The following is a 25,619-nucleotide window of genomic DNA, read 5'->3' as shown; positions in this document are numbered from 1 at the left end:
TCTGCTGGCTAAAGTCAGTGTGTGTGCGCCAGAGAGGCTCCGACAGCGGAGTGGCTGGCAACAGACGGTAAGAATACCCCGTCGGACGTCTTCTGACATTGGAGCTGTACAAGCTTCAATCAGAATGTAGGAAGACATCAGACAGTGGATTGGAAAGGGTTAAAGGGCATCTGTAACCAGGATTAGCCCCTTCTAAACATTCGGTAATTAACAAAGCCTTCTAATCCTGCTGCTGGTATTAGTCATCTCTCCTGCATACTTGTGGAAAAGCACTTTATAAAAGCCCCACACCATACTCTAGTTCACTTTGACTGCTTTGGTAGGAATACCTGGACCATTCCAGCCGACCCACAATCTTCTCTGTAGCCCGACCTCTCTGCCTGGGATTGATGTTGATGACGTTCCTTACACTATCCACAAGTCTATGAACATGCCAATGCCCCTGAAGTCAGTTATATTAGCTTCACATTGTGGTCCGCAAAAATGGACCAAATATGGAGTAAAATACATTTGTCTGAAAGTGGTTCAAGAGTTTTTACTTTTAACAGCATGCCAGATATGTTTTTTTCCTCTTTAGATGCCACAGGTCAGCCGTCTGCACCACAAGCCACCGCTGGCAATTCTTTGTCTTCTTCCCTGGTGGTCGCTGGAGAACCTGTGTCCATCCCAGACAACCTTCTGAAGACATGCATGATTACACCAGTCATTTTTAAAGGTACAAGCCTGAATAATAGCTAATGTTTATATTTGGGCCTCAGGGGTACACTCGCTGTATGTGAAAGGGACTGAAAGCTGTGATATAGGGCAACAGGGTCAGAGTCAGCTGGCTTGGGGTCCTGTATGGCAGAGTCTGGACCTGGGGATAGGGGCCTACCTGAAATCACCGATGCATCCTTCTCCTGCTCTGTGGCTGTAATTTGCTTGCATGTCCACTGCCTTTTCATCAGAATGATTCTTTACACCCTCCTCTGACCCCTTTTGGCAATGAATTGTTTATGTCAAAAGCATCTCCCTTTGCTAGATATTTTTTCTTGAAATCTTTCAAACTATTCTCAATATACTCTCCACACTGTTACATGAAAAAAAACCACGAGGTTGTCAGTGTATGAAATCCTGGCCCCGGCCAGCGCTGATGACCAGGCCTTGTTGGAAGCTGCTCAGATTGTGTTATTTTTTTTCCCCCATTCTAGTATAGCTTTACACTGAAACTGATCCATGGCAAACTTTTCACTTGATTTTATGCAAATAAGGGAGATGAAACAATACCTCCACAGCGCCACCTATTTGAAGGCAGCAATACCTAAAGTCAATGTTAGACTCTTTATATAAGCCTTGCAACAATGACCAGGAATTGAAAGCATAGTTAGAGCCCATGCACATACAGCTGTTTCCTTCATCAGTGTGCAATAGGATTCTGACTTTGCTAGAGAGAGGCCTATGACGTGGGTCAGAAACGCTATCTTTTCTCCTTAGGGAGAGCACCTAGACGGTGAGTGAGGAGATTTAAAAGGCCATTTACGCTCCTCTGGGTAATATGCAAATAAGGGAGATCAAACAGTGCCTCCGCAGTTCCACCTATTGGAAGGCAGAAATACCTAAAGTCAATGTTAGACTCTTTATACAAGCCTTGCAACAATGACCAGGAATTGAAAGCAAAGTCAGAGCCCATGCACATACAGCGGTTTTAGGTCTAGGTACTCTCCCTAAGGAGAAAAGATAGTGTTTTTGATTTTATGCTGCACAGTCCTATTATAAGGAAAGTTCAATTGTGAAAGGGCCGGGGTCTCTAATAAAGTGGCTTTTCAATGTAGATTTTCATAAAAGAGTTGTAGATACAAAACAGTTGGATATTTTTAATCTAGACTAATTTCCTAGGTGTGCGGCTTGTTTTGGTAACTGTACAGTAAGGGCTCATTCACACGGGTGTATTTCCAGTCTGTGTGCTGGCCATGGCAACACAGGATACAATATAGCCTATGAGGCTATTCAGATGGGCATTTATTTCACGTGCACCGATGGTCTGCATGAAAAAGATCACAGCATGTCCTAATCTGGTACTCATCACAGACTAGAATCAGACATGCGATGTCTCAGACTGCAGACAGATGTGTGTTCGTATGCTTTCTGATACGAGTTGCGGCCAATAATCCCGTGCACATCTTGCATGCATCCATGCACATAGGACCTAACTCTTACAAGCCTGGCACCCCTGTAATTATCACATGAGCAGAACAGCGCTTCACCCGCTGGATGTAAACTATAATGTTCTCATACACTAAGCTCAAAAATTTTGAGAAAATCTCTTTTCATGGTATTATTGTTTGGTCTGGCAGGTCACGGTAATTTTCCTTACCTCTGTGGTAATGTGAATGAAGTTATCATCAGCCCCCTCTTATACAACTGCTACAAGAACTCCCAGTCCATGCCGAAGACCTATGAACAATATGGACCCACCACCATCCAGCCAATCTCCGAGGAAATGCAGCTGCTGCTTACAGTGTATTATCTCGTCCAGCTCGGTAAGTGGAGACTGTCATAGATATAAATAGAACAAAATACAGAAATAGTCTGAAGTGCTATTGGTAGGTTTACTACATCCATCTGACTGCCATTTGCCAAGTGGTGTATCCTCTGTGTCTAGTAAACAAGTGTAGGTGACATTGCTGTATAATCACTCATAAGACCCATTTACACACACAGATAATCTTTCAAAAGATTGAAAGATCAGCGATAGTTTTGCATAAAGTACTAATAGTTACTAATTGCTATTACTACTTTATCAGCTTCATTTTCATGAAAATGAGCTTCTGGGAGCTGTTGCAGAACTCAGCAGGAGGTCTGAGCTCTGTAATTAGCTCCATTGATCAGCCACAGGCTGCTAAGAGAAAACAATGTAATCTCTAGCTCCCCATGGAGAATTCAGCACCATGGACAGCAGCCACAGCATGTGGTCCTGCTTAGCAGCTGTTTTGCCTAACCATGGTTTTCAAGCAGAACTGAAAACTATCCTTCGAAAGATGGGCACATTTAGACACAACGATTATCGCTCAAAAGATGGCTTTTGAGCAAATTTTGAGCGATAATCGTTGTGTCTAAATGGGCCTTTACTCAGTGTTGGATTAAAGGGGTTATCTGGAACCTTTCCTTTTAATGACCTCTCTGCAGGATAGGTCATGACTAGTTGATTGGCAGGGGTCCACCACTCAGTATTCCCATCGATCACCTTATTGCTGGACCCGATGTACAGAGCACTGGAAGCAGATAGCACTGTCAAATTTGCAGTGGCCTCATTTCCTACTACAGGCACAGCTTTCTGTACCAAACCAGGCCACTGCAATATAGACAGCACTGTTGTCTTCCAGTGCTGTCTGCACTGACCTTGAGCCCGACTATTAGCTGATTGGTGGGTATCTCGAGCAGTGGACTTCTATACATCAACTATCAATGACCTATCACTAGGAGAGGTCATCAATAGTTAAAATCCTGGACAACCCCTTTACGGTTAAGTTGGTGGAGGCTCCTCAGCGTGGTTTTGGTAGGCTCCACCATCACTCCATCTAAACTTCACATTACAGCCTCATATAGAAGAGGGGGGCGCACATACGCAGGGCTCTCTCCGCTGATGTCTTTGGGAGTTAGGATCACAGCTGTGTCAGCAACTTCTTAAAACCCCCATACTCATTAGACAACAGGTATTCAAACCCATTGATTTCAGTGGGACCAATAGCCTGTCGGATGTGTATGGGTATTCCTAAGCAATGGTGATACAAGAAAGAAAGGTTGGGCATGTTACAATGTCCTATCCTTCTGTTTACCCCCCAGAGATAAGATGCATGGCTGCAGCTTTCTCATACTGCCCCATGGATTGCTTGCCATAATGAGCATTCATGTGCATGAGAGTAAGGAAAACAAACAAACAGCTATTGAAGGTGTATGGACACCATCAGACTTTAACACTAGAGATATGCACATGAACGGCCACCTCACCACCGCTGGATAGGATCACTGGACAGACATCAGGTGACCACTGTTTTCTAGAAAGGACGGGGGGGGGGGGAGGTTTACAGAGTTGAGTTCCTGTTCCTTCACAAATCACAATCATAATGAGACCTCACTGTGATGCTGATTGGCAGCGCTATTTGCCCAACGATCAGCTGATTGGTGGGGATCCCAAGCGGTCGACCTGAAGATAGTTCATCAATAGTGAAAGTCTGTAATCATTCTGTTTACCCCAAAAAACTTTTTATATGATTTGCCATTTACTTGAACATCTGCCCACCAGGCCGAAATAATCCCCAAGGACCGGACTTTATATCTGTTGTGTGACTCTTATGGACAACTGCACCCACATAATGTACATTCCCTATAAGGGTTCCTTCACACCTGTAATCACGATATCGCTCCGTTTTTTTTAACGCAAATGCCAATAAGACTTTCTGATGTTAAAAACGCATCGCACATAGAGATGAGCGAGCGTACTCGGAAAAGCACTACTCGCTCGAGTAATTTGCTTTATCCGAGTATCGCTGTGCTCGGGTCTAAAGATTCGGGTGCCGCTGCGGCTGACAGGTGAGTCGCAGCGGGGAGCAGGGGAGAGCGGGCGGGAGAGAGGGAGAGAAAGATCTTACCTCCGTTCCTCCCCGCTCTCCCCTGCAGCTCCCCGCTCCGTGCCGCCACCCGAATCTTCAGGGACGAGCACAGCGATACTCGGATAAAGCAAATTACTCGAGTGAGTAGTGCTTTTCCGAGTACGCTCGCTCATCTCTAATCGCACACAAATAGCCAAGCACAAACTTGCGATTTTTGTGCGATGCATTTATAACATTAGAAAGTCCTATTGACATTTGCGTTAAAAAAAACGCAGCGATATCGCGATCGCAAGTGTGAAGGCACCCTAGAGAAGTGGAGTTGGCCCAGGAAATGTATGACCATCGGTTATTTGGTATTGCAGTTCAGCTCCACTTAAATTGGACGTAAATTGGAATACCAAACATAGCCCCCTGGAAAAATAACCCTTTTTGTCAGACCTTGGACAACCTCTTTAGGTCATGCCAACACTTTGTTACTTTGCTCTCTTTTGTCCCCAGCTCCAGACCAGGTGCCTCTCATTGAAGACCTAGAACAGATTTTAATGCGTTCCTGGAGGGATACACACCTGGCTGAGATCCGCCAGTACCAACAGAACATGTCACAGCCATTCCCCTTATTCCCGAGTCTTGCTAGTGCCGTGACAGCCTCTCAGTTGCCTTGGTTAGCGGGCCTGGCTGCCAGTTCTTGTAATGAAAGTGTTAAAATCATTGAATGCAGCTTCTCTTTAGCTGAGGGTCTCTCTGAGATGTTCAAACTGCTGGTGGAAGGAAAACTGACCAAGACCAACTTCGTGGTAATAATCTGCACATCGAGACCGAGCAACATAGACTCCTGCGTCGTAGTAACAGGTGGGTCTCCGTATTCTTCAACCCTCATTATGATAAATCGCAATTTTTAGTTGATGGCTTATCCTTAGCCAAGATTTGGCAAGTTGGCAACACTAAAATGTCAAGCAGCGCTCTTATGCTGCCATTCACATACAGCAATGAATGAGCATTTTTATGCTTGCTGTAAAAAACATTATCAGCCAACAAACAAGCGTTCGTTTGTTCGTCAGCTGATCATTGGCCCTTTTACATGACCCAATTATCTTTTCAATGAATGTTGGAGAATGTTCGAGTACGAGTTGTATTTAAGTCCTGAGCTTGGTTTTGGTGCTGTATTTATGCTCTGAGCTTGGTTTTGGTGCTGTATTTATGCTCTGAGCTTGGTTCTGGTGTTGTATTTATGTTATGAGTTTGGTTCTGGCACTGTATTTTTGTTATTAACTTGGTTTGGGTGTTGTATTTCTGTTATGATGCTGTATTTATGTTGTGCTGTATTTATATTATGAGCTTGGCTCTGGTGTTGTATTTATATTATGAGGTTGGTGCTGGAGCTGTACTTATGCACTGAGCTTGGTTTTGGTGCTGTTTTTATGTTATGATGTTGGTCCTACTGCTGTATTTATGTTATAATCTTGGCTCTGATTATGTATTTGTTATGAGCTTGGTTCTGGTGCCATATTCATGTACTGAGCTTGGTTCTAGTGCTGTATTTATGTTATTAGCTTGGTTCTGGTGCTATTTTTATGTTATGATGTTTGTTCTGGTACTGTATTAATATTATGAGCTTGGTTTAGGTGCTGCATTTATATTATGGGTTTGGTTCGGGTACTATATTTATGTACTGAGCTTGGCTCTGGTGCTTTATTCATTTCATGAGCTTGGTTCTGGTAAGAATTTATTTACTGAGCTGTACCAGTGAGGTTCCGCTGCCATTGCGCTGCTTTCTGCACAAGCAGAATACAGGCAGGCTGCCTATCAGTGCAATATATAAAGTTTTTTTTCTTATGACAGGGGTCATAAGAAAAAATTCTGCACAAAGCGCCATCTAGCCTATGGCTGGCACTGACTGTGGAGCTGCATGGGTAAAAAGCAGCACTGACTGTGGAGGGTCCTAAGTGTTTGTAACCCACTCATTATAACGTCATTGCCTGTCCTTACAATAAGCAATCCATTTAAAGTCACGGACAAACATTCTGCATGCTGACTCCTCCTGCCATGACTGGTAACCTGGTGTGTGTTGCTCCGATAGTTACATCCCTCGGCCTTCTGGGTCTAATTGGAATAGCACACCAGTGATGGCACAGCTACACTGAAAAAGTAACATGTATGCCATAGGAATTATATATGTACTGATGTGATATTAATACACTTCTTATTGATTTCTACAGGAAAATACCAGGCTCGTACGTTAATTGAAAGTATGTTCTCTCCAATGGATTACCTGAAGGAAATAAACTATGAACTGACAAGTGGGAAGGTGGAGTCCCTCCGAGCGTTCTTCAGCAGCTTCTGTCCAGGTATTATACCGTGTGAGGCGGAGGCCAGAGAACATGATCCGATGTTTAGCTTTCACTACTTTCTATCCTATTAATCAATGGATTGCCTCTGTTTTATAGATGGAGACATTGACGTGCTACTGGATAAATACCATCAGGAAAACCACAGTCTCATATCTTCTACACCAAAAAAGCCAAATGGAGAGAGCCAACCGGTGGCGTGCTCCAGTATGTCTCCAGGACACATCTGTCTATAGTATTCCCAATAGTCAGTGATGTATAGTTAGTTTAGAAACCTGCCAAAGTTTTTGGCCTCAACACTGACACTTGTATGACAATACTTAGAGTAATGCCACATATAATCCATGGTGCCTGCAGAAGCTGCTGTGTACTTTCTCAAGGCTTTGTAGCTCTGCTGCATGCGTGCACAGATACAATTAGTTGTGTGCTGAACACACACTGTGATTGCGCATTGGACAGCATACGGACCCCAGTATGTGTGCTGCTCGATATACATGGACACAGCACATTCACATGCATTGGCATGTCCTATTTCTTGTCTGTTAAATGGACAGGACTAGGATATACCATGTATATGGACTTGGCTCCAAAATACGCTAGTCTGACGGAGGCTCGAGGGCCTCTTTACATGGAATGATTATCATTGAGATTCTCGCTGGACCACGGCAATCTGAACGATAATCGTCCAGTGTAAATGCTGCCAGCGACTGAACGACTAACGATAATTCTTCCATTTATTGTTTGTTATTTAGTTTCTGCAGGCATAAAAATCAAAAGGCAATCGGCTCATGTAAACAGGCATTCGTTAATTTATGAACTACTGCCTGTTTACTATGCATAGAGATGGAAGGCTGGAAGCGATCTCCAGGACGCTCCATTCATTGAGCAGTCATTGCTCCTGTGTGAAAGCATTCCTGGATCGATTGTCGGGTACTGTAGCACCCAACAATCATCCCGTGTAAAAGGACCCTAAGGGCTCATGTCCACGGGCAAAATATGATTTAAGATCCGCAGCGGATCTCCCGCATGCGGATCCGCATCCCATAGGGATGCATTGACCACCTGCGGGTAGATAAATACCCGCGGATCGTCAATAAAAGGGATTTAAAAAAAAATGGAGCATGGAAAAATCCGGACCATGCTCCATTTTCGTGCGGGTCTCCCGCGGGGACGGCTCCCGCGGGCTTCTATTGAAGCCTATGGAAGCCGTCCGGATCCGCGGGAGACCTAAAATAGGAATTTAAAGTATTTACCATCCGGCGCGGGCGGGGAAGGTCAGCTGTTCCTCACGGCCGCATCTTCCTTGCTTCGGCTCGGCGGATGTGCCCGGCGCATGCGCGCGGCACGTCGGCGACGTGCCGGCGACGTGCCGCCGGCGTCAGGAATTCATCCGCCGGCCGAAAATGAAGATCCGGCCGTGAGGAACAGCTGATCTTCTCCGCCCGCGCCGGATAGGTAAATGCTTTTAAATTCTTATTTTCGGCGCTCATGTCCGCGGGGCAGGAGGGACCCGCTGCAGATTCTACATGTAGAATCTGCAGCGGATCTGATTTTCCCCGTGGACATGAGGCCTAAGGCTGGGTTCCCACATGGCGTATTCCCAACGGAAATCTCGCAGTTTGGCAGCAGCGAAAAACCGTGAGATTTCTGCCGGAAAGCGCTGCTTCAAAACATGCGGCACTGAGCGCAGCCGGAACGGGAAAAAAAAAGAATGGACATGCTGCAGCCGTTGCATCCGCGCCGCAGCGCCGGCTTTGCCACGACGGATTCGCCGTCCCATGTGGACAAGATTTCTGAGAAATCTTGCCCACATAGCTGACTAATCTCGGGATTAACGGCCACAGGCGGTTCTGCCATGCCGAAATTACGGACAGAATTTCCGCGGCAAATCCGCCCTGTGCGAACCCAGCCTAAAAGGGTCAAGTGACAAAAGTGAAACAGGCCAGGTGTCCTTGCAGCCTGCCCGTCTCTATTCATCTACATTCACAGTAAACAGGCAGTCGCTCATATACTGAGGGACTCCCTGATTACACTTAGCGAGAAGCCGCTCAGCAATTATTCCGTTTCAATGAGCTGAAACGGAAGGACTGGCGACAACTGAGTGACATCTCGCTCAGAGCCCTGGTCATATGTACATGAGCTGACAGTTGCCTGAAATCACTCATTTTTGCATTTATTCAAGCAACTATCAGCCCATGTAATTGAAAACTGCATGCAATTATACCATGATTTGCCATGGTTTCGCAATACGCAAATAAATGCTTCATTTGTAAAAACTACAGGCTAATAACCGTATACATAACTGTAAATCATGGTAAAACCGCACACTGTTTTCAAAGTTTTTTTTTTTTTCGCAAACCACATCATGGGGATATATATCGCTTACATTACCATAGCTATGCTGTAGTTGTACTATTTAACCACCAGATGGCATGAGCACACTGTTATATGGATGCTGCTTAGCTTTGTAAGTTTACTAACAGTGTGATACATTATCAAAAGTCTTTCCATATAATCATTTAGTGTAATGGTCATGTATATAAATAAATCGCCATATCCTCTGTAATAATAATAATAAGGGTACTTTCTCTTTACATGCAGGTTATAATATAGAGTGGCACCAGCTGCGTCCTTCTCAGTTGGCGGTGGCACAGAAGCTGCTATCTCAGGTCTGCTCTATCGCAGATTCCAGCTCCCAGAATCTTGACCTGGGATCTTTTGAGAAAGTAGATTTTCTTATTTGCGTTCCTCCCTCCGATGTCACTTACCAGCAAACCCTGTCTCATGTCTGGAGCTCAGGTATGGAATCATTTTTGTAGCTATTTATCAAAGAGGAATTGCTTTCCCAGCCAGTCATTGCTGAGATGAGAATACCCATCTGTATATTGCTGCCACCGGTGGATTACAGAAACCACCTCTGTGCTGTTTCTTAACTCTTTTTAGACATCAGTTGGGGTTATGAAACAGAGGCCAGTGGAAGTATACATGTGGGTATTTTCATCTTAGCCAATCCGATGCATTGATCGAGAGCTGTTCTATCACAAGTCACCAGTGTGCACAAATATAATGGAGCCTTATAGAAAAATTAATTGGGGCCCTTCGTAGTTATGTACTGCATTAGCTATATTCTTTCTATGGAACATTTCACCATTTCTCCGCTATTCCATAGTTTCATGATGCTCTGTATATCTTGTCCCCTTTCAGTCTTTTCCGGCATTCTCATTCCTTAATTTCTCTGCCCCCTCATCTCCGTCTCTTATTTATTAGTAGAGGGGGCCTCATTGGGTACTGGGCCCTGTAGCCATAGGATCTGTGCCTTCTGGTAATCTCGATTGATAGAGTTTGAGACTTTATGGACAGCTGAATTCTAGTACTCCTTTTTACATCTCTATACCATTGCCAAGGAGTTTTGAAGCACAGTGAGCTGGGCACAAAGGACATATTGGATCCCATAGTTCCACACACCAGAACTAAACACTGGCAATTCAGGCACCTCTGACTAACCACTTATGTTTAGAATAATAATAATAGTGGTACACTTAAAGGTTTTTTTCTGATACTTAAAGGGGTATTCCCATCTTCACAGGATAGAGAATAACTTGCCGATTGGTGGGGGTCTGACTGCTAGGACCCCCACCGATCCAGAGGTATCACCCCTACTACAGTCCCTGAATATTAATAGTGGTGGCTGCACAAGTGTACCACCGTGGCATTCACTTCATTGGGACTTCCAGAGCTTGCCAAGCACTTGAACTCAACTGTCTCCGGTTGCCTGAAGTGAATGGTGCAGTGGGGCACATACGTGGTTACTCTTGTTGAAAATTTTGACACCCACCACCAGGGGTAATTTTTCTGGATTGATGGGAGTCGCAATGGTCAGACCTCCATCAATTGGCAAGCTATCCTCTATCCTGTGGATAGGGATTAACCTGCTGGGATGGGAATATCTCTTTAGCTATTGATAACCCATCCTTTGGATACTTGATGTCATCAATATTAGATCAGTGCGATTCTCTGCATTCCACCAACTAGTAGCTCTTGGGTGAGAGCTGTGGTCTCCTCTTCATGCCTGAGATGTCAGATTCATCGATCACCGTTCACATGTTCTATTTTCAGTTTAGCCCTGTTCAAGTGAATAGGATTGAGCTGTAATACCAGATACAGCTGCTACACAATGTACAGTGCTGTGATGGGTATATAATGTAGAGACCACAGTACTTGCTAAAGTTCTGTGACCTCTTCAAACAGTTGATCTGCAACGATGTCGGGAGTCAGACCCCTACCAATCTGATATTGATGGCCTATGCTAAGGATAGGTCACCATTATGTATGTCCCAGAACCCCTTTAAAAGCTACAGTATAGATCTGTGATGGTGAATCTATGACACGCATGGCGTAGCCATAGTCGCTGACACGCGGACGCTGTCGGCCGTTCACCCCATTAGTGAATACTAGCAGGGGCCGCGGCTCCCCTGCTGGTATTCATTAACCAGCGCTACTACCAGTAGCAGTGCTGATCCTGGCGCACACTGTGATGTCAGTGTGCAGCTGGAATCCTCCTCCCCCCTCCCCCGACATCTCTTACCACTTGGTTCCTCGAGAGCGTCCGGGGGAGGAGGCGTCCGGCAGCACACTGACGTCAGTGTGCGCTGGAGATCATCTCTGCTAGCGGCGTGGAGGGCAGCAGAGGAGCAGAGCTTCCAGGACATAGATGGGGTGAGTATGTGGGTCTCGGGGGGGCACTGTCACTGCTGAGGGGGGCCGCTGTAGGGGGCACTGTAACTGCTGGGGGTCCGCTGTCACTGCTGTGGGGGGCACTGTCACTGCTGCTGGTCCGCTGTGGGGGGCACTGTCACTGCTGGGGGGCTGCTGTGGCGTCTGGGGGGCCACTGTCACTGCTGGGGAGCCGTTGTGGGGGGCACTGTCGCTGCTGGGAGGCCGCTGTGGGGGACACTGTCGCTGCTGGGGGGGCTGCTGTGAGGGGCACTGTCACTGCTGGGGGGCCACTATGGGGGACTGCTGGGGAGCCGCTGTAGGGGGCACTGTAACTGCTGGGGGTCCGCTGTTGCTGCTGGGGGTCGCTGTGGGGGGCACTGTCACTGCTGGGGGGCCACTGTGCGGGGCGCTGTCACTGCTGGGGGGCCGCTGTGGGGGGCCACTGTCACTGTGGGGGGCTGCTGTCGCTGCTGGGGGGCTGCTGTGGGGGGGCACTGTCACTGCTGGAGGGCTGCTCTTGCTGCTGGTGGGCCGCTGCTGGTGGGCGCTGTCACTGCTTGGGGCTGCTGTGGAGGGCGCTGTCACTGCTGGGGGCTCATCATTACTAAGATAAGTGAGGGGGAGGCAGCCAGAGGCGAGGGCCTGTGCTATGGGCGTTTTGGGTTTACCAAATACAGTTATATATTACAATTATACATTTTTATTATTTAAACTATAAATATCGTGAATCTTTGTTTTTTTCAAAAGGTTGCCCATCACTGGTATAGATCCTTCATACCCCACATTCATAGATGAGCTGCACAATATGTCATGACTTGGTTCTTCTATACAGGTGTCCTGGTGGAACTGAGGATAGAGAAGGACCAGCTAACCACACAGTGCATGGAACAATACGTCATAAAACTGGATGCCAACGCTCCCAGGAAATTCAAGGTGTTTCTTCAGAAAGCCATGCAAAACCCACACACACTGTTCGTCGTCGTACATGACCATGCTCACTGGGATCTCACCAGGTAATATGCCTTTTAGGTTTGCCAATGCCCAGTCTTATTCGATGAGTAATTGCTAGGCTCCTACATCATTAAAGGGGCTCCAAGAAGCTTAAATTAGTAGTCATAAAGCAAGGATTTTCTTTACAATGAAGAACACTATAGTTAACCTGAAATGAAAGATAACAGAGAGCCATGAATTGCATTCACCTGTGTGACATAAAAGGATAAGGTAGAATGTAATACACTGCCTACATCTGAAAAAAGAGTGTCATATGTCATGTCCTATATAAATGTGCATTAATGATGATTTAATTGGAAACTGTGTAATACTTCATTCCACCTGTGGGGGTGCCTCAGGGAATCTTGCAGGTGGGTTCATTCAGAGATTACAGGAGATTGCTGGGGATCCCAATAGCAGGGCGCCCTGCTAACGAAGTGGTATTGTCAAGAATAGAGAACCATTTTGAAGTTTTACTACACAAGCTAGACAGTTTACAAGTATGTAAAGTAGCTGTGATTATTGCTGCTATGTACAGTTGCAAGAACAAGTATGTGAACCCTTGGTTATCACTTGAGTCTCTGCATTGATTAGTAATAAAATGTGGTCTGATTGCTATCTAAGTCATGATTATAGAGAAACGCAATGTAACTAATAACTGACAAACAGTTGTACATTCAAGTCTTTTATTGAGCACACTGAGTGACATCCACAGTCTAAGAAGAAAAAGTAAGAGAACCCTTGTATTTAATAACCTGTAGATCTCCCGTTTGCAGCAATCACCTTGACCAAATGTTTTCTGTAGCTGCAATGCACGATTTCTGTGCATCTTGCAATCACACAAACGTACACATTTCTCGGCCGTTTAAAGGCAGTGTAACACATCTTCTGAAAGTTGTTTGCATCAAGGCAATCTTTCTTGAGAAAAACAGATTTATCAGTAACCAAACATTGTGAACCTTTATTTATTGAGCAAAACACTTGTGAAACCTGCACTTCCAATCTCATCTCCTTAATTGAAACACCTTTTGCAATTAACTCTTGAAGAAAACATGAAAGTGACCCTACAGGCCAGGACAAACAAAGATGGCTGAATGGTTTCTTTGACTATCGTAGGCACACTATGGATTAGTATGCATTGGTGGTCTAAAACATATTATGTTGCTCCGACTGGTCAGAACTGATCGTGCGGGCAGCTCTGGTTAATCAAAGCAGGTGTATAGTGTCTTATACTAATGATACATAGTAATACACAGTGTGCATCAGGTAGTCAGAAAAGCTGGTCTGGCCATCTTTGTTCGTTCAGGCCCAGAGGGTCACTTTAGGGCTTATTCACACAAGCGTATATCAGCCGCCGTTTTCACGGCCAGACGATATACGCTACCATCTGATGCATTGGATTCCAATGCATCAGATCACACGGGCGTATTCCCGTGACGTAAAAGCAGCCGGTGCTATATACTCCTAAAGCAGCCAATGACAGCTGCCAAAGAGGGGAGGAGGGAGGGAGTTAAGCAGTGTGACTGCTAAACTCCCTCCCCCTTCTCTCCTCCTCCTATGCTCCACCCCGCCTCTTCCCATTGCTGGCTGCCGTCAAGGGGTGGAGAGGGGCGGGAGCTTAGCACACTAGCTCCCACCCCGTCTCGCCTCCTCCTCTTGCAGAGAGCCGGCGAGAGGGAGAACAGCTTAGCAGAGCTAAACTGTCTACCCTCGTCCAAGGGCATTGCGTGCTCGGCGTATATGCGCCGGGCCCGTGCCGTCTGAACGGGCGCACAAAAACGTTAGATTTCCGTGCCCATTCACACATTTTTACGGCGCCGGTAGGCACGCGTAAAAACGTCTTCGCCGTGGGGAAAGAGTCCTAACACAATGATTCATTAACTTTTTTCCCTGCACTGCGGATGAGTACTCAATGAGCTCAATGAAAGACATGAACGGTAGAACTGTTAGGGGTGGGAGGCGCGTCCCTTGTCATATGAATGCATTAGTCTGTAATACTTCTCCTACATGCCCCATTTATCTGTGCTCAATGTGTTCTCCACAACTGCTTACTCTCAATTAATAGTGACTATGCTCACTTGTCTTCCTCTGTGTCTTCTCCTCAACAGCTCTCTTTACAGTCCTTATCCTCAGAAGGAGGCCTCCTTTGGACTAGTTGATCGGCTGTTGAACTGCAGGGAATTAATAGATTTGGCAAATGTTTTACTCCTGCATGTGACATCTTGCCCCTACGCCCTGCAGACGCAGAACACCCGTATCAGCCCCTACAATGAGATCCACTGGCCTTCATCATACAGCCATGTAGGTATTGTAATATAGTCACTGGTTGTATTACGTAACTAGCCGCAGCCAATAACTAGCATCTGCCGTTTACTGGATGCTATTTAGTTGTGTGGTGTTGCTTGGTACTATCCAATTTTCATCTTATCAAGGATCCATGTGCTCATTGTAGATGTTATAGGAATCAGGATAACCCCCTTATGTAGTAATGGCTATGCCTGTTAGACGAACCCCACCCTCATTCAAAGAAGAATTGGCTCTTGGCTTCTATAAGCTTTGAATAAAGTAGCAAGAAGTTGTACAAAGATAGATAAAACCTCTAAGGCCAGTGACAGATGAACATCTTCCCGGACTCATATATGCGGCTGTAATATGGATGGTTGTCCTAGACTGGTCGTGGGTCTCCTGACCCGAACTACAAGCATCATAGATTCATGATACATGTAGTTTGGGTCAGGATACCTGCAATCAGGTCAGGCCAACCATCCGTGTTGTAGATTTATAAAGGCGGATGGAATGTGCTCGTCTGTCACTGACCATAGAGATTTTTAAAGGGCTTTTAGGACTGGAATTGCCCTTTAACCCTTTTCAATCCACTGTCTGACATCTAAAGACATTCTGAATGAAGGTTGTACAGCTCTGATGTCGGAAGACGTCCGGCAGGGTATTCTTACTGTAGATTACTGCCTGCTCTGTTGTTGGGGGCCTCTCCAGCATGTCCCATACTGCAGTACTGGCTCTAGCCAGCAGATGGTGGCATTGTATAATGGCAGAAAGAGAAAGCCCCCTAGGAAACCCTGAATCCAAAATTGGATTGCAAAGGGTTAAAGAATATCAATTTGGTATCACTATAATCGTACTGACCCACAGAATAAAGATAATAGGTCACTTTAACTGGACCATGAATGCTGTAGAAATACCCCCCCCCCCTCACCAAATGCTACAATTGGGTTTTTTCCCCCCACTTTGCACCACTTAGAAATTTTTAGAAAATCCTCCAATACATTATATGATATGTTAAATGGTGCCATTGAAAAATACAACTCATTGGACAAAAAATAAACCCTCTTGTAAATATATGTGACCTAAAAAATCAAAATATTTGGATTTTTTGGAAAGTGAGGGTACCAGAGCTGCAGAATGTGACTAGGATGCAAAGCGCATCAACGACCCTTGGTCATGAAAGGATTAACGAATGTCCTTTTACACTATATAAAGTATATAGAGTAACTGGGCTCCTTAAGTATTACTGTGATATACAGCATATGGATTAATAGGGGATATGTGGAAAGGGGCAAATACTTTTTCCTAGCGTTGTCGTTTTAGGAAAGAAGCAATCCTGTTTTTTGTAAACTTGCACATTTTGTTCTTTGTCTTGTCTGTCCGGAGCTCATCAGATGATGTGATGCATTGCTTCCTGCAGGGAATGGAGCTGTACCCCGAGAACAGGAAGTACTTTGGCCTATCGCAGTACATTGAATCCACGCTGTCTGGGCACAGTCTTCCCCTGCTACGTCATGACAGTTCCTTTGAAGCCATTGTGTTGGCATTGGGAAAAAGGTCAGAGAATCTCGGAATTAAACTTCCCTCCTGCCAGGGAAATGGCTTTCATGTTTAAAAGAAAATGCTTGGAGACCGATCAGCATTCCACAATGTCAAATGTCTGTCTACATTGTAATTAATGTGCACACTCAGCCATTTACAGTGAACATATGGGGGAGCAGAAGAGATTGCTGTAATATGCATGAAATGTTTAGCTGGAGTCATACAATGTTTTGTAGAAATTGCACTATTAGACCGGCTTTACAGATGCACAAATCTTGCACAAACATGAACCTTCCTTTATTGGGATCATACACATAAGTGATGTTTTCCCGCATGGCACTGCGATGCAGGAAAAAGAAACGCGGCGTGTTCTACTTTGCAACGTGCTCCCGCATCACACCGCCCATTGTTTTCAATGGGGCTGGCGCAGCATCGCACCACATGGTAGGTGCACACGATGCGGTGCGAGGTCTCCCACTCTGCGATCCTCCACCGCGGAAGTGATGCGAGGCTGTTTTGATATAGAAACACCTCGCATCCATGGGGAATTCACATGAATAGCGAGCGTGATATGGGGCTGTGATTCACGGTCTCATATTGTGCTCGCCCGTGTGATGTTAGCCTCAATGTCCTTATACCTGTTACATTATCAATGGCTGCACATGAACATCCACTTCTCGGCCAGTAACAGACCACCGGTATCAGTTGGACCCCCATGAATTACACTATTTCCAATCCAGTGCATATGCCATAAAAGTCATCAGTCAGAAAACCCATGTAGGATATGTTTACGCGGGAAGGATACACAGAATGGTTTTCCGCTGCGGATTTGTGTGCTTAAAATATGTAGAGTATCAACAAAGTGGATGGGATTCACAGAAATCACATCCACACATTGCATAAAAAATCTGTGATTTGGATATTGCATCTGTAGTATGTCAAATTACGCTGTGGATTGGTTGTGGATCTTCCACATTGAGTTAAAAGGGAAAGTCAGAATCTTCAACAAATCCAAATTGTTGCAGATTGAGCTGTAGATTCCCTGCGGATCTGTAGGGAGGGGCATTTTGTTCAATGAAAAAACTTTTAAAATAAAGCGTTCTACTCACAACTTCTTCCCACTTGCCTGAAGAGTCTTGTTTGCTCCCCTGCCAGTCTCTGCATCCCAGACTGCATTGATAACATAACCACTACAGCCAGTCACAACATTGCAGCAATCACATGGGTTGAGCCAACCAGTAAAGGGCATGAGATCCCAGCGGGGAGCTAGCAAGACACTTTAGCGGAGCAGGGAGAAGCCACGTATATATATTTTTTTGTTGCGATCCACAGCCGGAAATCCACAAAAAAAGGACAGAATGGGGCAGATTTGCCAAAGCGGAATCCTTTTTGAATTTTTTGGGAAAAAAGTTCATATGGATTTTCCACAGCAAATCTGCCCGGTGTGAATATAACCTTAGAATATGTTCCCACTTGGTGGATTTGCTGTGGATTTTTTGTAGCAGAAAAATCTGCAACAAATGCACACTGAAATCTACATCAAAATGGGTAGCATTCTGTGCAGATTTTAACCCTTCGCAATCCAATTTTGAATTCAGGGTTTCCTAGGGGGCTTTCTCTTTCTGCCATTATACAATGGCGCCATCTGTTGGCTAGAGCCAGTACTGTGGTATGTGACATGCTGAAGAGGCCACCGACAACAGAGCGGACAGTAATATACAGTAAGAATACCCTGCCGGACGTCTTCCGACATCAGAGCTGTACAGCCTTCAATCAGAACGTCTGAAGACGTCAGACAGTGGATTGGAAAGGGTTAATGCAGATTTGCTGTGGATTTTTTCTGCTGCAGAAAATTTGCAGCAAATCCATTACACATCCATGCAAAGCGTGAACACTGCAGATTATGAGCAGCGGATTTGCCTGCAGAAAACTCATAGAGTTCTACAGTACAACCAGTGTGGATGCAATTCGAAGAAATCTCATCTGTGTGCTCCTTAAAAAATCCACAACAGAAATGTGCCCATTATGCGGATTTTTAATTCCACAGTATGTTAATTTTTGCTGCAGATTTTCATAATAGATTTCATCTCTTCAAATGAGGGGGTGAGATCCGCATTGAATTCGCTCCAAAATCCACATGTAACACATATAGATTTGACACAGATCCACAGCAAAATCTGTAGCCAATTCTCCAATTTGGAAATGATGTCCCATGTGGCTGTACCCTTACACATTAGGCTGGATTTACACCTGCACTGTTCATTTTTGTTGCCCAACTCAATCATAAATGGCAAACTGCGAAAATAAATGAAGAGCCAGATCCGGGACATGACGGGCATGAATGGCGCCTGACAGACCCCACTAACTATAATGAGGTCCTTTGGATTTCCATTATGCACCCCAGCATTTTACCAGACAAAATACCTCATCATGCTTTGCTATTTTGTCCGGTATTTTGGTGCCTCCGAAGCAAATGTAAATAGATCCTTAATAAGTGATCAACCTCCCTTGCAAAGAGCAACTGAGAATATTCTATGCGCACAACTCAACTCTTTAATTGCAAGAATTTTTTCTTTTAAATCCGTGTATTATCTGATCATACATAAGACTCGAAGAGTTATTGTATCATGAAATCAACGTGTCATCTTCTCCAGTTTCACCAATTTTTTTTTTTGTTCTGTAATCCCCATCAGGTTTCCTAAACTTCACAGTGCTGTAATACGGACATTCCTTCTCATCCAGCACTACTCCTCAGCCATGATGGCCGTCTGTGGACTCTCTCAGATGAAGAGCTATACTTCAGTGGAAACTCTAGAGATTGTTCAGAACCTCCTGAACTCACCCAAACAGTGTGCTGGTGGGCATGGACTTATGGTTCTCTTGAGAATCACTTGCATTCAGTTGGCCACATTAGCCTATGAGCGTCTTTGCCATGTTAGAGAACGTCTGGGTTTACAAAATCGTTTTGAAATAATACTGGGGGCGGCCAACACGGCAATTACTATTGGGAAGCACTTTGTGGACCAACTGAAGGTAACCATTGTTGACTTTTTTGTGTAGACCTCCAGCATATTTCCAACATAATCCTTTCAGAAAAAAAATAACTACAGTGTGTGTGGGCCTAAAGAATTCTGTATATTAGTTTTCCTCTTTATATTGACATGCGGTAGAATTAATTGTCATATCAATTTATCGATAGGTCTGGCAAAAAAATGAAGAGGAAGACTGGCAGCCCCGGACATACCTGGCACTGGAAGGCCTTCCATGCATTCTGATTTGCAGTGGAATGGAGCCTCTTGGTGAATCTTTGCCAAGGTGAGTGTGATTTTGCTTAAAGACAATAGAAGGGTTGGGCACTTGACCTGTAGAGTTATAGGGTTCATTGTAGTGTCAGATTGCATAATACCTGATCATGCTAAATGGCCCAAATGAGATCTTTATAATTTGGCCACTCACCAAATGATTGACCATATATGTGGTCAGAGAGAATTTTTACATAGTCGTGATTTTTTACATAATCAACCATACCATTACAGGAACCATTATGAGGACCAATGAATTATATTTGTTGTATTTCTTGCGGTTACAGGTCTTTGCGGTACTGTGATCTCCGTCTAGTACAGTTTCATACTTGGGAAAGAACAGCAATAGAACAGGAACTGGGATGTGCATCTTGTTTTCTTGATTCAGATACATCTCAAGACAGAGGACATGGCAAAGATGTCCTGGACAGTGACCCTGACAAACTAAGTAGTACCGACAATGAGGATGAGGAGACGGGACTGGATGGTAAGACAGTAGTTCCAAAATTTTCTAACAATCTCAGATGCTACTAGTATGTATGTGGCCATGTATAACACATCAAAACCTTAGTAGTTCCATAGCTGTCAACATTGCCTAGTGATTTCTAGAGGAAAATTGGTGCTGAATCCATGTACAAGATAAGAAAATGGCACTATGCAGTTATGGTGAACTTGTTACCGTGATGTCGCTCAAGGATACCATAATTATAGCCTCTTATGACAGCATTTCGAGTATTCCAGCTTCCCATGAATAGTCATCCGCCATTTCTCCATCTTGCCTAGAGTTCCATCGTTAAAACTCCACTCTTCTTGAATTCATCTTCATTCTGTTCTCGAGGTTTCATTCTGTACCTAGTTTCCATGATCCGTCTCTTACCTATTGTTTTGTTTTTGAGTCTGTAGTGAGCATCCAAGACTTCTCGCCTTCCTCTATATCTCTGAATCTATAGTGGGCTTCTATGACTCCAATCCGGTCCTATGCTTTGTTTCTGAAGCAACTTTGATAGCTTCACTCTTGTCTCTTGTTCTGTCTTTGAATATCTAGTCTTCTTGCATGGCTCTAGTATTGTCTATTTCTCTATCCCCTGCAATGAGTTTCTATGACCTTGTTTAGTGTCCTATCTTTATAATCAGCTTTAATGACTCAGTAATGTTCTATCTTCAAATCTATAGTCAGCTTCTATGACTCCATTCTTGCCTATCTCTCCATCTATCTCCGAGTCTGCAGTCAGCTTCTATGACTCCATTCTTCTCTAATGTGCTATCTGGACGAGCCTATAATCAGCGTTGATAACTTGACTCTCGTCTAATGTTCTATCTTCAAATCTATAGTCAGCTTCTACGACTCTATTCTTGCCTATCTCTCCATCTATCTCCGAGTCTACAGTCAGCTTCTATGACTCCACTCTTTTGACTCTCATCTAATGTTCTATCATATCCAATGCTGTAGAGTCAATATGCCAAACGTCTGACATTAACCCTAACTCCTCTATTTTTCTACAGTCTGATGTTGACTCCTTCATATTAGGGTCATATATAGTAATTAGTAGTAAAAATAATAACATCAGTCTTCTATCATGTATTAATAAAACATTTAATATTTTGAAGCCAAAGTCAGAGTCTGCACATTTCTACCGACTCCACTCAAAATTGATTCCAAGTCTTACTCTACGACTCCAGAGTGCTGTTCATATATCTAGTAAGAATCAACTACTCCATTCTTGCCTATCTCTCTGCCTCCAATCCGGCAGTCGGCTTCTTTGACTTCACTCCTATCAAATCTTCTATCTCTGAGCCTATAATTATCAACATATTGTCTAATGGCCCTTTTACCTGGGCCCAAGAGCGTAACTATAGAGGATGCAGGGGATGCGGTTGCACCCGGGCCCAAGAGCCTTAGGGGGCCCATAAGGCCTCTCTTCTCCATATGGGGAGCCGAGTACTATGAATAAAGCATTATAGTTGGGGCCCCTGTTACAGGTTTTGCATAGGGGCCCAGCAGCTTCAAGTTACGCCTCTGCCTGGGCCGACAGTTGCTTAAATGATTGCACGAGTGCTGACGTCACCACTAAGGTCGTCAGTGCTCCTGCAGAGTGTTTAGACTAAAAGACATCTCTGGTTTCTCGCTCAGCGCTTCACCTTCTACATGAAGCGCTGAGCGGGGAGCGTTTACACGCAATGAGAAGCCAGCGATAGTTTTGTTGCTGACTGAAGCTCAGTGATAAACAACCACGAAATGAATAGTTCGTTTTTGTCATGTAAATAGGCCACAAGGGTGCTTTTACACAGGATGATCTGTTGACCAACAGATGGCCGACAGGTCTTCCCAGCGATAATCGTTCCTGTGCTTTTACACAGTAACGAGCATCACTGACTGAATGGAGGCGGAGCGGACCGGGGATTGCTCCAAACCCATTAAAAGCAATGGATAGCATCGCGGACCTCTGCCACAGCTGTAACAGCTGTCTTGGAGCAGCGCGATGCACTGCCTATGTTTTAAATGGGGCTGGCACCGGCCCCATTAAAAGACAATGGGCGATAGTGCTGCTTTTTCTTAGCGCTGCGAGTGTGCACTGAAGGCATCGCTAATGAGAATGTAACCATTGAAAATCATTGGTTTCATTTTAATACGTTTTCACTCACTCTCGCAACGCAAAATAGCCTATCGCCAGTGTGAAGCCGGCCTAATTGTATGTCTTCCCATGTAAATGGAAAGATATTCAGCCGACCGGTGACAGCTGTGTGGGGACGGCCGATAAAATGAATGATTATTTGTATCTTATTAGCGTCTGAACTGGCCAGGAAAAGGTTTCATTCACACGAGGGCCTTTACATGCCTTCATTCACTTGAACGATATTCTGGCGCATGAAAAAAAATTGCACTGTCAAAATGGGAAAACAACGACCATTTTCGCTTGTCGATTTTTCACACTGCATCAAAAGATAGGTCTTAACCTATCTTTTGTCAAAAACGCTGGAGACTCCCATAGACTCCTATGGGAGCTGAAAAAAAGGGAGGAGGATGGAGTTTACCTGCATCTGGCGCTCAGAAAAGAAGACAGCTGGCTCTATTTAAGCATTAGCAGTATTCTGAGGATTTCTGCCAACCGACATGATACGCTCATGTGAATGTACGAGAAAACGCGAATTAAGCTTGGCACTCGATCACAGCGATTCTTCATTGATGCAATTTTTCAAGCGTGATGCGGCTAGCGTAAAAACGCATCACTCATATGAATGAGGCTTAAAGGCCAGGTAGATGAGCGCCAATCTCATCGATTGGCATTCATCTACCAAAGCAACTTAGTTCATATTACAGGACTCGTTATTTGTTCATTTTCATTAGAGCTAGATAGATTTTCCTAGTCTTCTTGCTGACAACCGATGTTGTAATAGTGATGGCAGCCATATTGGTTGTCGCTAAGCTTTCCTAGAATCAATCATAAGATTTGTCTTGTAGAAATTTGAACATTTTGATAAAGGAAGATGACTTTCAATGAGTTCTACCCTCTGCTGATATTTCTGTCATTTCACACCTTATTTCTGTGGGCTCCAGCCCTCTGTTGTTTCCCCCTCCAACCAATCTAAATACTTACAAGCAGCATTTTAGGAATTCTCCAATATTCTTCAGCTTGGTGCGAAAAAGTTAATAATTACCTGATAATTAAGAAGGAAACATTTCACCCCAGGTGCGCTTGTCGGAAGCTGAAGAGACGTCTCTGCCAGTCTTTTGAGATGCAAATTACTCTAATTCTGTTGTTAATGACATTAGCATTGTAATTAACCTGGAATCATCCCAAATGCACAATACCTCAGTGACTTTATTGATGTCGTTCTCCCTTTTCTGTCTTATGTAAGTGACCCCTATTATGTGTTCTCATAGTAAATATATGGCATTCTTTTTGCTAGGGTACATTATATACAGTAATTGGTACAGAAACCTGATGACGTCTTAATTGGTCTCTATGTCTTTAATTGCTCGCTTGTTCTGTAAAGTCAATGGGATAATGGCTTTTGGCATCAGTTAAATAGATTTTCGTTTCCTTCCATTAAAAAAGGGTCTAATTCGGAGAAACAGAGCCCTGGTAAAAGACAAAGATCACCGTCAGATGATTCTGCCTCTTCATCTCTGTGTTCAAAAGCCTCTGGTAAGATCCTGCCATTGTAATGGATGAGACGATATTCAGTGATCTTGCTGTTCTGTTATTGCCAGTGGAGGAGGATGAGTCTTGTCGTTGAAGAAACAGCTGAACCGACAGTGCCGTAGAAAGGAGAAAATCAATAGCGAGATACGTGGGATAGGTTTGTAGTGGGATTAGACCCGTCATTTCTAGTACCAAAGTCCAACTATGAACAAAAAATTAGGATGTGACCATGAGACTTGTATGATGGCATATCACCCTAGAAAAATATGAAACCCCTCTATACAAACTGTACGTTCTGTAGCGTGAAGGGGTTAAAAACTACACTCTGGGGAATTTTTATCTTTCATTTCATTTTGTTACTGCTGATGATTGCAGGCACACAGTTATAATAGAGTAGATCACAGCTCATCCTCCTGTAATTATAGTCTGCAGTTTATTTAGGTGAATATAGAAGGTAAAGGCAGTGTCCTCCCAGTAGATAGAGATGGTACAGTCTCTAGCTGGTAATGTACTATGGTGCAGATGCATCATTGGAGTGTTAGCAGAACATAGAGAAAGTGAGCAGGGAGAAATCTCAGCATTAGGCTGCATTCACACGGGCGTCAGCATTTTTACTTTCGACCACCGGCGACATAAAAATGCATGAACAGGTGCACAAATCTAATGTTTGGGCACCCGTTCAGATGACACAAGCCCAGCTCATATACACCAAGGCCACGATACCTTACCTCCCCCTCGCGGCTCTCTGCCTCTCTCCTCCCCTCCGGCTGTTTGCAATGGGAGGGGGCGGAGCTAAGCTCACACCCCTTGTCCGCAGCCGGCAATGGCTCCTGCCCCCTCCCATTGCAAACAGCCGGAGGGGAGGAGAGAGGAGAGAAGGGGTAGGGAGGTTAACAGTCATGCTGCTAAACTCCCTGCCCACCTCCCTTTTCTGACTGCTGTCATTGGCTCCCATAGGAGTATATTCAGCGGCCGACGTATTACGGCCGGGAAGATAGTTCCAGGACTATTTGTGCTGGCCAGCGTAAAAGCGCCCGGCGCTATAATTGCCAGCCGGGTGCTTTTATGCTGCGGGAATACGCCTTGTGACCTCATGCATTGGAATATAATGCATCAGATGGTAGCGTATATCAGCCGGCCGTGAAAACAACGGCCAATATAAACTCGTATGAATAAGCTATAAATGTATATATATATATATATATATATATATATATATATATATATATATATATATATGATAAGTATCATGCAGGAGGCTGCACTGCATGGAAGTGACTGCAATATATATCGGAGACCTCCAGAGTGTGACAGGCAATTAGGTGAGGGGGGCAAGGATGGAAAAATGTAGTTTTTTTTTTTTTTGCAGGAGTGACCTTTTAAATATTTTTTGTGGGGTGGTATGGAAAACAAATTGTATATTTTAGGGTAGTTATTCTGTAGGTCTGTATGATCATGTAAGTACCACATTTTTATAGTTGTTGTCATATTTTTTTTATTTTCATTACTCATGTATATAGTGCATACATATTCTTCAGTGCTGTATACAGATTTTCATCATGTATATTGGGCACTGTACTCACTGGGGCTCAATCTATATTTGCCTATTAGTATATTTTTGGTGTGAAAGAGGAAACCGGAACACCAAGAGGAAACCCACGCAAGCATGGGGAGAATATACAAACTCCATGCATCTGTTGCTCTTGG

General features: G+C 44.4%; 1 protein-coding gene across 1 annotated transcript in view; it reads left to right on the top strand.

Annotated features, from left to right (window-relative positions):
• GREB1 (growth regulating estrogen receptor binding 1) overlaps positions 1 to 25,619 on the top strand; it is a 101,404-nt gene that overhangs the window by 40,173 nt on the left and 35,612 nt on the right. The window contains exons 8-20 of the mRNA XM_066597185.1: positions 578 to 715; positions 2,334 to 2,519; positions 5,088 to 5,438; positions 6,806 to 6,934; positions 7,034 to 7,141; positions 9,536 to 9,733; positions 12,483 to 12,663; positions 14,749 to 14,941; positions 16,344 to 16,480; positions 19,159 to 19,498; positions 19,665 to 19,780; positions 20,055 to 20,254; positions 23,826 to 23,915. Coding sequence (XP_066453282.1) covers positions 578 to 715; positions 2,334 to 2,519; positions 5,088 to 5,438; positions 6,806 to 6,934; positions 7,034 to 7,141; positions 9,536 to 9,733; positions 12,483 to 12,663; positions 14,749 to 14,941; positions 16,344 to 16,480; positions 19,159 to 19,498; positions 19,665 to 19,780; positions 20,055 to 20,254; positions 23,826 to 23,915 — 2,367 coding nt within the window. The remainder of the gene's footprint in view (positions 1 to 577; positions 716 to 2,333; positions 2,520 to 5,087; positions 5,439 to 6,805; positions 6,935 to 7,033; positions 7,142 to 9,535; positions 9,734 to 12,482; positions 12,664 to 14,748; positions 14,942 to 16,343; positions 16,481 to 19,158; positions 19,499 to 19,664; positions 19,781 to 20,054; positions 20,255 to 23,825; positions 23,916 to 25,619) is intronic.

Source organism: Eleutherodactylus coqui, chromosome 1 (assembly GCF_035609145.1).
Source record: "Eleutherodactylus coqui strain aEleCoq1 chromosome 1, aEleCoq1.hap1, whole genome shotgun sequence".
In the NCBI taxonomy this organism is placed as follows: Eukaryota; Metazoa; Chordata; class Amphibia; order Anura; family Eleutherodactylidae; genus Eleutherodactylus; species Eleutherodactylus coqui.
The sequence above is the reverse complement of the archived record's forward strand: the minus strand, read 5'-3'. Positions and strand labels throughout refer to the sequence as shown.